Source organism: Medicago sativa, chromosome 4 (assembly GCF_051527215.1).
Source record: "Medicago sativa cultivar Bolivia chromosome 4, Bolivia_mono, whole genome shotgun sequence".
NCBI lineage: Eukaryota > Viridiplantae > Streptophyta > Magnoliopsida > Fabales > Fabaceae > Medicago > Medicago sativa.
In genome coordinates, this window is record NC_140752.1 from 78,830,557 (window position 1) to 78,846,150 (window position 15,594).

Below are 15,594 nucleotides of genomic sequence, written 5' to 3' on the forward strand. Positions count from 1 at the left end.
AATGTCATCCAAACTTTTGAAAGGTTTCATGTTATGAAGCACATGAAAGGTCTTTTGTTTTCAAAGGTTTCAAAGGTCTTTTGTTTTCAAGGTTTCATCTAAACTTGATATGTCTCAGACTCATGATTGAATTTAAAAGTTTTCTTTACATAATGTTCTTAATTCTATGAGTTTTCCTTCCATCTTTTAATTCTCAAAGGGTTTAAGACAAGGTAATCCTTGTCCCCGATACATCTTAGAAATTTGTTCTAAGATTTTATCTAAATTTCTTATTAAAGCCCAAGAGGGGTATGTAGCTATAAGTACAATTGTTATTAATCCCTTCTTCCTGCAGGTACAGTTGTAAAACTTATTTTACCACCATTTTTTATGGCTTAGGTAAGTAGCTAAAAAAATTGATATTTGTTTTCATATAATTCTTGGTTATGGGAAGGTGTTATCATTGGACCAAAAGAGAATCTTATTGGAATAAAAGACTTCAATGCAAATAACTATGAATGGAAAAAAAAAAAAATATAACTTGCAAAGTTTTGGCTATAAACATTTTAAAAATGTTTTTGTAAAATTGAGTTAGGCCTATGTTTTTGTAAAATATTTTTATATGAAGGTATATAAAGGGAAATTAATCTGAAATCACATGAGTTCTGAAGGTTCTTGATTTTAGGGATGAGGCAAATTAAATTTAATTCATGAATCTGACCTCATAAATACCATTGAGGATACATGAAACCATAAAGAATACACCACTCTTAACACATGTAAAAATTAAGTTTAACCTTGATGACACTGCTAAATGCAGTCCAAATAATCTCTTTATTTGTATGGTAATCTTTAGAGATCAAAGTGCGGAATCATTTGGGTTTTTTATTTTTACTCAACTCGGTATCCATAATGTGTTTTATGTCGAGGCCAACAGTGTTACTTTTGCTATTGAAATACCTTTTAAAAAAGATATACATAATCTTATTTTTTTTAGAATTAAATTCATCTTTGGTGGTTGCTGCTCTTGAAAATAGCACGCTCGTCCTTTAGAATTTTAAAAAATAGATGAGTAGGTTAAACTGCATCAAGCTCACCACACAAATTTGTTTCTTATATTTTTACATAATACAATAATCATGTGCAACACCCAAAACTAGTTATTAAAAAGAAAATATAAAATACAAAACATGGGGTACATAAAACAAACTTATGAAAGTAAAAAAATTAGGAAGAAGAGATCCGATTCTATAAAAATCTAAAAAAAAAATGGGGGGTTAAATTTCACTAGAAAAATTCCTGGTTTGAGTGGTGAGCTTCTTGTAGTTTAACCTTCTAGTTTTTATCTTTCAAGGGATGAGGGTGCAGTTTTTTGAAGCAGCAACGACCAAAGATGAATCATGTTCTAACAAAAAAATTACTTATGTCTTTTTTCAAAGAAATTTCGATAGAAAAAAAAATGAACTCATGGACTCGGCATAAAAAAAAATTATGGATGCCAAGATGCATAAAAAAAAAATTATGGATACCAAGATGAGTAGAAAACAACAAAGTATTTCCAACACATGAAAAGATATCATGACCACCCCTAGTAGCGCCATTAAGGTTAAACTTAATCGTATATATATACACTAGACCATCGATCCGTGCGATTTGACAATAACATGTAACAAAATAGTTTAGTTGAATGTCATAATTGTTCTAATTAAATTCATAATATTAATTATCATAGACATTGGTACTGTATCATATCATATTATGTCCATGACATCGACCTTGATATTGTAACATGACATCGACCCGACACAGATTTTGATCTTTTAATTGGAATGAACAATAAATGCGATTATCAATGAAATTAGGAACATAATTTGACTAACATAATAGCGAGACGGGTTAAGCTTTATTAATAAGAGATAGGGTTAATACAGTAAAATCAAGCAGAGAAATTAGGGTAAATCTAGGGCAAAATATTGCTTACGGGTTAACTTTAAGTAATAAGAGATAAGAGATAATGGAAGAGATAGGGTTAATATAGTAAAATTAAGCAGAGAAATTAGGGTAAATCTAGGGTAAAATATTGCTTACGGGTTAACTTTAAGTAATAATAGATAATAGAAGAGATAGGGTTAATATAGTAAAATTAAGCAGAGAAATTAGGGTAAATCTAGGGCAAAATATTGCTTACGGGTTAACTTTAAGTAATAAGAGATAACAGATAAAAGATAATAGAAGAGATAGGGTTAATACAGTAAAATTGAGCAAAGAAATTACGGTAAATCTAGGGCAAAATATTGTTTACGGGTTAACTTTAAGTAATAAGAGATAATAGAAGAGATAGAGTTAATATAGTAAAATTAAGCAGAGAAATTAGGGTAACTCTAGGGCAAAATATTGCTTACGAGTTAACTTTAAGTAATAAGAGATAACTAGACTTTTGACCCGTGCGTCGCACGGGTTTTCTCGACTATAATAGAGACCAATAAATAATCTTTAACCTGTAAGATCATTGATATGGTAGAAAATATTTTCTTCAAAAAAAAGGCAAGCGGATAGGAATGAAATTGGTGTGCAATGCATTTTTTTAGATGTAATTTGTTAGGTTAAATAATTGCAAACCTAATAAAGCAAATGAGCGGAAAAAATTAGGTTAAGTTGCTGCAGACGTAACAAAATTAATAAATAAGGATAGAAGAGATAGGGTTAATATAGTAAAATTAAGCAGAAAAATTAGGGTAAATCTAGAGCAAAATATTGCTTACGGGTTAACTTTAAGTAATAAGAGATAATAGAAGAGATAGGGTTAATATAGTAAAATTAAGCAGAGAAATTAGGGTAAATACAGTTAAATTTACCCTAATTTACGGGTTAACTGTATTATGAAGCCGTCTTAAATTTACCCTTTTGAAAGTTTTCATGTTATGAAGCACAAGTGAATGATAGGTTTGAAACGTCTCAGACTCATGATTGAATTTTAAAGGTTTTCTTTATATAGTGTTGTTACTTATATGAGTTTTCCTTCCATTTTTTAATTCTCAAAAGGGTTTAAGACAAGGTAATCCCTTGCCCCCCATACATCGATATCTTAGAAATTTGTTCTATGATTTTATCTAAATTTCTTATTAAAGCCCAAGAGGGGTATATAGGTACTTTTGAAGTGTGTTCGGATGGAAGTTCAAAGTGTCTATGCTTTTGAGTTTTGCATGTTTCTTATTAAAGCCCAAGAGGGGTATATAGGTACTTTTGAAGTGTGTTTGGATGGAAGTTCAAAGTGTCTATGCTTTTGAGTTTTGCATGTATATACTTTAATGGCCTCATCCCCCCCCAAATTTTAATACAACGATAGTGATCTCTCAACTTCAACTCCCGCAAACCATTTTGTGGAGGTTAAGATCGATCTTGGCTTGGGAAACGGTACTAAACAGGATAAAAATGGAACTCAAATCCATTTTCTCTTCCAATTGGCACTCCTCGTGGAGGAATAAGATCAACAAAAACCTCTTTCAAAGTGAGTCCTTCCATTTGAGAGAAGGGGGGTTAACCTAAATTGTGTTGATCTTATTGATTGAGAAAGATATTCTCAATCTTGTCGCTAAAGAAAACATGAGCATCTAAGTTTTTATGACATGATCTTGCATTCTTGGTAGAATATATCTCTTTTTCATCTTATCGGAAACCTCTAAGATGTTCGCAAGGTTAAGATCGAAGATAACACAATATTTTTATGAGCTTTGCCTCATAGGGGATCGAAAGAGTCTCCCTAGTGTTACAACTTTTGCATCAACCTTTACAAGAACAAGAGGATCCACAAAGGAAAAAGTTACAGAAGTAACGGCTTCTCTAAGGGACTTGAAGAGCTATGCATAAAAGATAGGATGATGCGGTCTAAGATGTATACCTTCTTGGTGTAATGATTTTAGATAAACCTTATATCAGTCATAGTTTTTATTTTACCTTTTAACCAAAATGTTTTTTGTTAGCCTTTTTGTAATAAATTGTCCATGTAATAGTTTTTACCATTCTAATATAACTAATAAATTGAAATTAGTTGGTTTATCATTTTAGTCTTACGTCTTTTGATTTAAGTTCGGTTTTTCTTATCTTTTTCTCTTTTAATAATCATTTACATTTTTTAATATGAAAACATCATGAAAAACAGGTTTTAGCGTCGATAAAAAAACCCATGCAAAAGGGGAAAAATCAACGTTAACCTGATTTAGTGTCAGTTTAGCGGTAAAGTCCATGCAGAGGTTAAAATGGTTAAATAAAAAAAAACTAGAAAAATTAATAAAAATGAAAAAAAATTCTGAAAAAATACCGAAAAAATTAAAAATTATGGAAAAATTAATAAAAAATGAAAAAAATAATGGAAAAATTAATAAAAAAATATTCTAAAGATTAATATATATCAAAATTTTCGAAAAAAATTCCAAAATTTTATTTTATTCAAAAATATAATCTAGATGAATAATAGGATACAATGGATATTGATTGATACTGGTATACAAGTCCATGTTATATTGTTGAATAACAAGCACTTAATTCTATTCTTCATGATCTAATGTTATGGTTTTTTAATTATGAAAATATTTCCCAATATTTTTATTTTTTGTATCCATACTATATATAAAGAAAACTACCCCTTTCAGCACTTTGGGGTTAGATTTTTCTTTCCAAAAATACCCTTAATTTTCAATACAAATAACACATGTAACAAATAGATAAGAATAAGTTTAAATATTAAAACAAATGTAACAAACACGATATGAATATATGTATATCTGTTTTTTTTTCTTTATCATTTAAAAAGTATAACAAACTAGATGAGCATATTTATACTTACTTTTTCATTATTCCAACTAGCGGAAAGACGGGCACTTGTCCGCTCTTTCTACTGCGCTAACGCATGTGATTATTTTATTATGTTTGTTTGTATAATTTTGATTTAAATTTTTTAATTTTTAAATATTAATGAAAATTATTGATATATTGATTTACAAACAAAATATTGTCAAGGCATATAACAAAATAATCACATATTTTATAAATTCAACATATTTTAGTTTGCCTGCATATAAAATTAAGATAAAATAATGATCATTTATTGTTTATTCTAATAGTAATTAGTAACATCATAACATAAATGTATAAGTGACATGTTATGTAAAAGAAACATTGCTATGATTACGATAAAAAAATATTTTTAAAAACTTCATTTTTCATAAAGTCTCCATCTTCTCCTTCTATTTTCCCTTCTTTAATGAGAACTTTTGTTGAATTTTGAGAAACTCCTCTTGATAAAGCTACATATAATTGACAATGACTGAAAACACGCCGTAGAAGATAGATTCTGACATTGGAAATGGTCTGCCCATGTGACTTATTTATGGTAATAGCAAAACTTAGTCTAACGGAAACTGTTTTCTACTAAGCACAAAATGAAGTCTTGAACTCACATTTATTTTAATTTAATTTTGGGCAAGAATGTTCTTTTTCTAACATTGCTTCCTGTTAGGATTTCTACATCCAAACATATTCTTAAATAAACCGGGACATAACAATTGTGTCCCATTACACAGGTCATACCTAGGGTCTATGTTTCGCAACAACATCAAAGGTGCACCATTTTTTACCTTTAAAATATGTGGTGGGATACTTTCTTGAGCAATTGATTTTAGGAATTCATCTTGATATAAGTTATGAGTATCCCGTTCAACCTTGTCAAATGACAACAAATTATGTTCTTCTCCTGGAAACTAATTGATAATTAATATTTAATATAGTGCTAACAAATTTTTTTCTAAAATATTTTGAGTCCTAATCTTTTTTTAGAGGATTTAAAAGCCAATCTTTAACATTATTTTTTGCTCACGTTTGTTACTAATCTTTTTTTTTAGAGGATTTAAAGTCCAATCATTAACATTATATTTTGCTCACGTGTGTTACTAATATTTTTTTTAGAAGATTTAAAGTCCAATCTTTAACATTATTTTTTGCTCATGTTTGTTACTAATCTTTTTTTAGAGTATTTAAAGTCCAATATTTAACATTATCATTTTTTGCTCACGTTTGTTACTTATCTTTTTTGTAGAGGATTTAAAGTCCAATCTTTAACAATATTTTTTGCTCACGTTTGTTACTAATCTTTGTTTAGAGGATTTAAAGTCCAATCTTTACCATTATTTTTTGCTCACGTTTGTTACAATTGATCAAAGGCTAAGAAGAGTAACTTATATTAATAAAATAATATGGAAATACTATTTTTAGTGGAAGGGATATGAAAATACTTGGCAATTTTTGTCAGTTGTATTGAGGGGAACATCACAGATGTACAACATAAAATCAACTGATAAAAAAGTAACATAAGTTTTTGTTTTGTGCTTGTTTTTCGTGAGTTTGATATGTTGTTAACGGTTAACGGAGGTAAAAGAGGGTTACCGGGGACGATTAGTGACATGGATTAATAATCCACGTGTTATTTTATAATTGGTTAAGAGTAAGAACGGTTTATAAGGAATTGTGTGTAAGTTTTCTCCTTAAATTAAATTTATTATCGTCTATTTGTTACATGTGTTATTTGTATTTAAAATTAAAATGAAAAATTAAGGGTTTTTTTGAAAAGAAAAGTCCAATCCAAAAGTGTGCAGAAAGGGGTAGTTTTCTTTATATATAGTATAGATATAGATTATACTTTTAAACAATTTTTTCTATAATAAAGATTGTTGTTTGTGTCATTAAAAAAACAACAAACATTTATACTTTTACTTTTAATCAAAACCAAAATTTCATAAAAAAATAAAATAACGTTCATAATTTGATTAATTTATTACCAGTTTAGTGTTGAACCTACAGTGTAACACACAAACGAGTGTTCTAGTTCTTGCTAAAGAATTATTTTATTATTTGATGATTAGATTGGAGAATATAATTATTCCAAATATAAATTTTCTAAGTGGAATGTTGTTGTATTTTTTGCTAGTACAAAGTATACAAATAATATGTACAATTATATTAAGCATATTTATTTTTGAAATAAATTAATTAATAAACGTAATGTTGTGCGTATGGACATGGTCAATGGTTTTGCTAGAAGTCATCCATGAAGGTGTCTTTTAGCAACCCTTCATAAAAGGTGTCTTCTAGCAAAACCCTATATATATATATATATATATATATATATATATATATATATATAGAGAGAGAGAGAGAGAGAGAGAGAGAGAGAGAGAGAGAGAGAGAGAGAGAGAGAGAGAGTTAGGATCCGTTGACACCAGGTGTAAGTCAAAAGACTTACACCAAATCTCAATCATTCGATCTAATTAATCCATTGGTTCATATTGTTTCTTATGTGGAACATAAAGTATAGTGGCGCATATAATTTGTTTCCTCTCTGGCCTTTCTCATCTTGGTTTTCCAGGGAAGTCTATCAATTTTCTTGAAATCATGATACCGATGAAAGCATGAATTCTTGAAATCATGATACCGATGAAAGCATGAATTTATAGATCAATCAAAGATGTAGCCAATTTTGCTTTTCTAAACTTGCAATTTACTCTAGTCTCTAGCCCACGTGTGTCTGCCTCTGTTTAATCTTTATAATACATTTGTATGAACACATATATATTTGTTGACTAAAATTCCCCAAAGTGTATTCAACAACCACTGAGATAATTATTCCATTGAAATTTAATGTTTCGATCGTGTTCTTTTAAGATCTATTGATCAAATATTTATATATAAAAAAAACGTTTAATTTAGAAGAAGAAGCATTACTGTGAAAATTATAATTTAAGTCTCAAAGGATCTAATGTTGTGGAACTTATTTGATTTTTTAAGTTTGTGGATAACCAACTCAAACGATCGATGGCAAAGAACTGTCCATGGAAGAAGAAGTTTCAGGAATTTTAGGAATTAAGATGAATCACGAAAATATCTTTTTCTGTTTTATTTTTTTATGGGATCACCGAAACACTTTGTTTCCTAAACCATTGGATTGTCTAAATTAAATGGCTGAGATTTGGTGTAAGTGTTTTGACTTACACATGGTGGCAACGGATCCTGACTCATATATATATATATATATATATATATATATATATATATATATATATATATATATATTATTAAACATATACACCTCAATTACAAAAACAGCCGGCCATCGTTTTCTAGTGAGAGAAACTCCAACTTCTCACTAAACATTCTTTCCTATTCGTTCATCGAGGAGTGGTGGTTTTAAGTCATTTTTTGACCTAGAATCACCCCTCTACATCTTTTTTCTCTTTTCTTTCAATCTAAATAAGTGGTTTTCAGATAAATCAAGTTTCTTCTTTTGTGTTTTTTTTTGTGATTTCGTCGTCTAATTGCGGCGTTGTGTTGTTCGTCGTCTTGTGCGGTGTTTGATTCCGCGTCTTGTCGCGGTGTTCGTTTTGTTTGAAAGATCGGCATTAGTCATTTACAAATTCAACAATTGATTTGGGCGTCAACGTTGCAGATCCGGAAGCATGTGAATTTCGGTGACTTAAGTTTTATCATATTTTTTGTAGACATTTTGCCGTTTTATGCTATTAACTTGGGTGTTGTGAGTTCGTTCGCAGATTCACCCTTTACGTTTTTAGTGATGTTTGTATCTGATGTACTCTATCGATTTGAATGAATGAATATCGTTTTGTTTTTATAATATATATATATATATATATATATATATATATAATTATGTGAAAGTATACTAGTCAATGGTCATCTTAATATAAAAATGGTTTTTCAAATAAATTATCATTAACATATGTTAATTGCTTTTTAAAAGGATTGACCATATGAAATAAAAAGGTCACTAAGATGAGTCAACACCTTCTATTTGATAGTAATGTGTGACTTATAAATAGACCTTAACTAATTTGATCGAAAAACACAACACAACAAAATACAAAACACAAATATGCTCTAGTTTTCTTGTTCCACTACTCAGAAGTTAAGAGTAATAATTGTTATCAGTGTGGATACACGTAGAGTCTTCACATCTTTGAAGAATTTTTCAGACTTCAAGAATTGATACAAAGGTACATTTTTTGTATCTAAACATAACATTTATAATTTAAACGTAAAATAGATCTAAACTTTACTCCGTTGCATGTGTACACACTAGTAGTTCTTTTTGCACATCCTACAAAACTGAGGGCAATAACACGAACCCTCAAAACATCTCACCCTTCCGAAGATACAACTCATCTGTTCTTTGCAATTATAGTCAGTATCGCAATCAACAGATTCTGTAATGTGAAACAAATATAATGGAATGTTACTAATAGATGATAAAAGGTAAATAAGAGAGCTTGAAAAGGAACTCACTTGGGTCGGCCTGGTGGTATTGGCTTAGGTCTTGGGAGTGTGCTCCTCCGCAAGGTCTCAGGTTCGATTCTCTCCGGTGCCAATTTAGGTGGCCTATTTAGCTTCTTAAAATAAAAAAGAGAGCTTGAAAAGGATGAAAAGGATGAAAAAAGGGACTTACCGACGTTCGTAACAACAAGAAATAGTGAAAGAAAAAGTATCACAGCGTAAACAAACTTCAAAATTCCATCCATATTTTGCATCCTTTGAATGATTTTGCATCCTTTGAATGTAATGGAATCAACTAGACCATCCACCCGTGCTGCCGCACGGGTCATATCGATTGGAAACAAAACATGCAAATGTATTGAAATTAAATATGCTTGAGGTACAAAATAAATTGTTTATAAAAAAAATACATTAAAAAAAGACCTTAAATCGGTAGATTGCGGAAAATCCTTTGTAAACTACATTTGAAGTGCTATTCATGCTTTTACGATTCTCATCAGTCATTAAAATCTTCAACCCACTCCTGGAGGTCACCCTAGATATTGCGACGTAAAGTTGACCTCGTCTGTATTTTTATAATCAAGGTACGTTGTGTATATAGTTATATTTCAAGGAATTGATGTGTATCCAATGCGGTTTTTTTTTTTGAAAACTACGTTTGAAGTACTGTTAATGCAAGCGTCATCCTCATATGTTAGCATAAATTTTAGACCACTCTTTGAACTAATTTCAAACACTAAGAGAGATCAGCAAAAATATGGAAGACCATTCTCATCACTCATTAGTCATTAGAATCTTCAGACCGCTCCTGGATGTAACTCTAGATATTGCCATATAAAGTTGACCAATTACCACAATACTAACTTGAGAATATTATCCATTAATTTTTCAGGATGCTCAATAAAGTCAATGAATACTTTACACATTTAATCCTGACCACTTAAATCTCATAATAGTAGATATTATCCATTAATTTTCAGAATGTTCAATAAAGTCAATGAATATGTAATCAATTGCCTTTCATGGTATCAAATGGTCATAGAGGGACGGCTTGGACTTAATAGACAAAAATGTTGAATCCATCTTTTCTATGGTGTTGGAGAGACTGTCCTTAAATTGTTTAATAATAACTATTATACTTATAAAATTTAGTTGAATAAGTATGTTAGTAAAACATTCAAATAGGTAAAAAAAAACAAAATATCTACTCAAAAAGGACTTTTAGCCGATAACCAAGATCAAACAACCAACATAACTTACTAAGGAAAGGACTTTTTTTAATACTCATTTTTCTTCACATGCTTCTAAATTTTGAAAACCCAATTCATCAAGCTATGAATTTCTTTTCAAGTTATGAGGCTACTGGTTTTTTTAAGAGTACTATTGTTGTAACTATTAAATCATTAAAAGTAGTTGAATTATCTATAGCAGAACCAATAAAGAAGCCTCAAAGCATATCTAAAGAGTAATACTAAGATTGACAAAAAAAAATATATATTTGTGTTACAATATTATGGTCCTGGTCACATGGCAAATGAACATGAACCAGATTAAAAACTAAGTAAATCAAATATATATAGCATGATTTTTTTTTAGCAAACAACTTATAGAATATGTAAACTATAAGAATGTACATAAGATAAATTGAGCACTCTTTAATCCTTCATCAGTTCAACATGGAACTCACATGGTTACTTTAACAAACTACGGCCTGCATGCTATATCCAAATTTGTTAATCAAAATAAAAAAAACTAAAGCTGCCCAAGAATGATCTCATGCAAACAAATACCTTCAGATGAACCATTTTACTGTGAATAATTGTCTTTCATTCTTCATCTTTGAAGCTGCATGAAGGGATGTGAATGCAACCACTGCAAGAGAAAAACAAACCAACCCTAATTAGAAACCTAAAAAAACTTAAGTTGATTAAAAAAATTCTGATGCTACTAAAAGTTCCCAAACTAAGTGGTAGCAGATGAAATTGGTCACGGTGAGAAGAAATTCTCTATTTCTAGGTGTTGTAATGACATGTACAGGCCAAACAAATCATAAAAATCAAAACGATAAAAAAAAGCATATAATGCAGTTATATAAATCAGACTACACAATATAAAACCAAGCAATATGAGAAAGAAATCCAAGTTTAATGTTCAACTTGATGGTGACGAAGCTTTAGGTAGTGTCAATTTGATTTGGATTTTAGAGGTGATGGAGAAACACGGTGTTGTAGCTGTCATTATTAAAGAAGGATAAAATGAAGATCTAAGAAGTACCTGCTGGAAAACGATGAAGGATATACTAATATACAAAGATGAAGGAATGAAGGAGGGAATAGATGAAGAGGTGCAAAAAACGAAATGGTGGAAAAATGTGACACTTCAATCCAGCCCCATCCACAAAAAACACATGCTCTAACAGAAACATAAACATAATCTCGATAGCACCAATTATTGTCGGGAAACAAAATCTTAACCGAAACAAAACTAAGGAAACTACTCTGAACGGCAACAGTTTCTGGTCATAATACTGATGCAATTGCAGCCTATCATACATGTGTTTGCTAAACCATCAACAATATGAAGGGAAAGAACTTGCTATAGAAAATAAATAAGCAATATGAAGGGAAAAATCCCATGGTAGAAAATAGAGCAGCACGTACGTATTTCAAATAGATCATATTCTTCATTATCTCCATATCAAAGGAACATGAAGACAGAGAGGAGGATATAACCTCAAAATCTGATTCATTTGAAAAATGAATCCATTCTTTTTATGAAATAAAAATTTACTACATGCTAAAATTAATGAAATTTAGTCAAAGACTTGTGAAAATGGAGGAAAAAAAAAAGAGAGTAATAACTTTAGCTGGAGTTGTTTTTACAATAGGTTGTCAATCGACTATAAATAAACACCAAACTCCAAACGAAAAAAATATACTAAAAAAATGATCATGAGTATGTTAATTTATTGATAACAACAAACATTTCTAAATATTTACAACTAATAGATTAAACAATTATTGTCATTGCAAAGTGAGGTGAATTCCTTCACCAAAAAAATAAATCCAAAACTTGTATCAGCACTATATTCTTGCCATGAAACGACAGTTGATAGAGATAAATTACATAGACAATGGATTACATCAACCCCTTCTCATTTTAGCTTAATTTTCGACAATGTCAAATTGATGTATAGGATAGACCCAATAATAGTATAGATGTCTATCAAGGATATAAATTAGAACAATGAAATCTCATGTTAAGAACTAAACGGATATAGCTACCTTTTGTGTTAAAAACTAAACTGATGTAGCTACCTTTTGTCCATTTCAGATATAAGAAACAATTTTCAAATTTAACAAAATATGCTAAAAGCATTCATGGTTAATAGATATTTGTTAATAGAAATGGGATAAAGATGCCTTCACTAAATGTTCAATAAGAAAAATTATGTAAAACTACTCAAATCATAGGCAATTTCATTGAACATTGCAAATTTGGCAGCTCTTGGTAGGCTTATTCAAATAATCCTCAAAACATGGTTTCACAAACATAAATAAATGTTCCCACCTGCAACAAAGTAAGTTGTGCAGAAAGTGTAGTGGCTTCAGTCTGCAGAGTCTGAACCTTCTGTTCTAGCTCCAAAATGTATTGCATCTTGCGCTCATTGAAACGCGCAGCCGATTGCCTGTTTCTCAAAATCCTGAAATAACCCAAAAAAATATCCAAGTCAAATTAACCATCCATATTGACATTACTAACTAAAACGTTGAATAAGTTAATTACAGCACCTCTTAGCCCGCTTCGGATCAGCCATAACAATCTCAGCAACTTTCTCATTAACCATAATTTTCTTCAATTCCGAAGCATTCTTCTCAGTCTAAGACATCAAATTCATACTTAGACTTATCAGATCCTTCTTCCTCCGAAGCATTCTTCTCAGTCTCAGACATCAAAATTAGTTCAAATAAGCAAAAAGTTAATATAAATCCAAGTAACATAAGAGAAGTAAAAATTCACAGTAACAGAAAAGTTAGAGAAGCAATTACAATTCCCATATTGTAAGCATGCATTGTCTTCTCATACTCCTCCTTCAACTTCTCAGCCTTAGCAATGAATGGAGCCTTATCCTAAAATACACAAATCACAAAAACGATTTTAATATCCAAACACGAATTAAGATTTATATGAATTTTCTTCAATGAAACAAAGATGAAATTTTCACAGCAACCTAACCTAATTCAACCTTTATATCCATTCCATTCCTTTCCACCAGCTTTCCTAACCTAGTTCAAATTCACCGTAAATTAGAAAACTCAATAACATTCAAAACTTCCTAAAAATAAATTCAACGAAAACTATATCGCTTCACAAAACTCACCACAACAACGGTAAATCGATTTTCATATAATGGAGGCGTGAGAATAGAGTGAAGAAGTTGAAAGCGTGAGCAAGAAATTAATTGTTTACAATTGCTTACTTGAAAAACGTGATTATAGGAAAGCCATTCATCGGAAATCCGATTACGTTTGCAGGCGTATTCTCTTTTCTTCTCAGAAACGATTTGAGATCTGATTTGAATAATCAATTTATTGGAATTAAAGATGATTTCTGCTGAAAAGTGAAAACCCAGAATTGGAAGACCCTTCGATGAAGAGAACAGAGAGTGAAGATCAGCGATTCTGATTTGAGCAAGAAGAAAGTGTTTTGTTGGAATCAAAAACAGCAGCAGCGGAGCTGAAATGCTTGGTTGTGAGGAAATAGTCAGAGCTTGTGCTGCCACAGATGATGGTGGTGATACGGCGGAGCTCCGATAGGATGATGGTGTAGTTGATTTCTGATTCGTGAGAGAGATATAGAGAGAAAAGAGAGAGAATGGGAAGAAGAGAGATTTTAGGTAATAAAAATTGGAACAAAGAGGAAAGAGATTGGAAATCAAAAAGTTGAATATTGAAAGAAGAACATGTCTCGATAATTACCAATTAGTTGTATCTGTATTTTTTGTGAGGGGATTTGAATTTTGAATTTGACATTAAATGAGTTAGTAAACACATTTTTCCCGCTCAAATGTTAGGATTAGGGTTTGCAAGTTTTGTTTACATTGTAGCTTAGGATTAGATAATAAGGATAAGCTTGTTTAAGATATTTATAAGGTAGAAAAAATCATATTGTGATTTGTTCAATAGAAAAAAAAGTATAACTTGTTACAAGAAACCCTTCATAAAATTAAAATTATTATTTCCCTAAAAAAGTTATTATTAAATGTGCCTGTGTCCCTAAGTATCACTAAGTATCACTAAAGTGATTAGTAGAAAAAATCATATTGTGATTTGTTCAATAGAAAAAAAAAAGTATAACTTGTTACAAGAAACCCTTCATAAAATTAAAATTATTATTTCCCTAAAAAAGTTATTATTAAATGTGCCTGTGTCCCTAAGTATCACTAAGAATCACTAAAGTGATTAGTAGAACAAAGTAACGGTTTTGTACCCAAAAAAAAAAAAACATAGTAACGGTCTCACATACAAATCTTGTTGGCAATAAGAGACAATCCATTATTTTTTATCATCCTTTCATTCTTATTTGTATTTATTTTTTGAGAAATTCTTACGTGAACTCTTACCTAAGAGATCATTCTTACACCCAATCAATTAAAATCAAACATCTCATTAAAATAATAAAAATAATTAATATCATAATTTTTTCTCATTATTTTTAATATTTCTCTCTCCTTTTTCCACTTTTTTTAACCAACAAAAACCACCCACCACCATTTATTTTATTGTTTTCATTTCCTTAATTAAAATCACATTTTTTTAAAGTTAATAACATGTGTCATATTTTTATTGGTTGGGTGTAAGAATAATCTCTTAGGTAAGAGTTCATGCAAGAATATCTCTTATTTTTTAGCCTTCAATACTGAAACGGTAAAAACACCGAATAACGATAGTAATTTTAAACAATTGAGGCAACCATATATTTATACATTATTAAATGTATCCTAAAATCAATTTTGATTTCCATAAAATGTATTTTATTTTGTGTAAATTGATTTTTCTACTAGAAAAATTGGAGTGTAAAATCATCAATATGCATTACTATCATACCAACTATGTTGGCACTTCAATAATACAATAATCATGTGCAACACCCAAAAATTATTATGAAAAAGAAAATATAAAATACAAAAAATGGGGTACATAAAATAAACTTATTAAAGAAAAAAAATTAGAAAGAAGATTTCTGTTTCTATAAAAAATCTCAAAAATAAATGGGGGG

At 30.0% G+C, this 15,594-nt stretch overlaps 1 protein-coding gene and 1 long non-coding RNA gene across 8 annotated transcripts; both read right to left on the minus strand.

Moving 5' to 3' along the window:
* Positions 1-8,903: 8,903 nt before the first annotated feature.
* Positions 8,904-9,610, minus strand: LOC146932279 (uncharacterized). Its single transcript, XR_015007039.1, has 2 exons — positions 9,488-9,610; positions 8,904-9,248 (listed from the first exon to the last, which is right to left on the minus strand). It is a non-coding gene; the product is annotated as an uncharacterized LOC146932279 (long non-coding RNA).
* Positions 9,611-10,792: 1,182 nt separating this feature from the next.
* Positions 10,793-14,421, minus strand: LOC146932280 (transcription factor RF2b-like). Of its 7 annotated transcripts, none has more exons than XM_085703920.1 (6): positions 13,796-14,421; positions 13,552-13,601; positions 13,107-13,445; positions 12,886-13,018; positions 11,106-11,187; positions 10,793-11,026 (listed from the first exon to the last, which is right to left on the minus strand). In XM_085703920.1, the coding sequence occupies exons 3-5, from the start codon at positions 13,160-13,162 to the stop codon at positions 11,149-11,151; spliced, it is 228 nt and encodes a 75-aa protein (XP_085560046.1). In that variant the 5' UTR covers positions 13,163-13,445; positions 13,552-13,601; positions 13,796-14,421; the 3' UTR covers positions 10,793-11,026; positions 11,106-11,148. The 7 variants fall into 7 exon arrangements, with proteins under 7 accessions (XP_085560046.1, XP_085560045.1, XP_085560047.1 ...); XM_085703919.1 differs by having other exon boundaries at positions 10,793-11,033; positions 13,796-14,420; XM_085703921.1 differs by having other exon boundaries at positions 10,793-11,187; positions 13,107-13,250; positions 13,365-13,445; positions 13,562-13,596; positions 13,796-14,419.
* Positions 14,422-15,594: the final 1,173 nt, after the last annotated feature.

What these genes read in the sequence shown, in the direction of transcription:
- LOC146932280 (XM_085703920.1), bottom strand. Translation starts at nt 13,162, where the DNA reads ATGGTTAATGAGAAAGTTGCTGAGATTGTTATGGCTGATCCGAAGCGG. An exon ending in GATCCGAAGCGGGCTAAGAG is followed by an intron (nt 13,019 to 13,106) that starts GTGCTGTAATTA and finishes GGGTTATTTCAG; the next exon opens with GATTTTGAGAAACAGGCAAT. An exon ending in CACAACTTACTTTGTTGCAG is followed by an intron (nt 11,188 to 12,885) that starts GTGGGAACATTT and finishes TTTCTCTTGCAG; the next exon opens with TGGTTGCATTCACATCCCTT.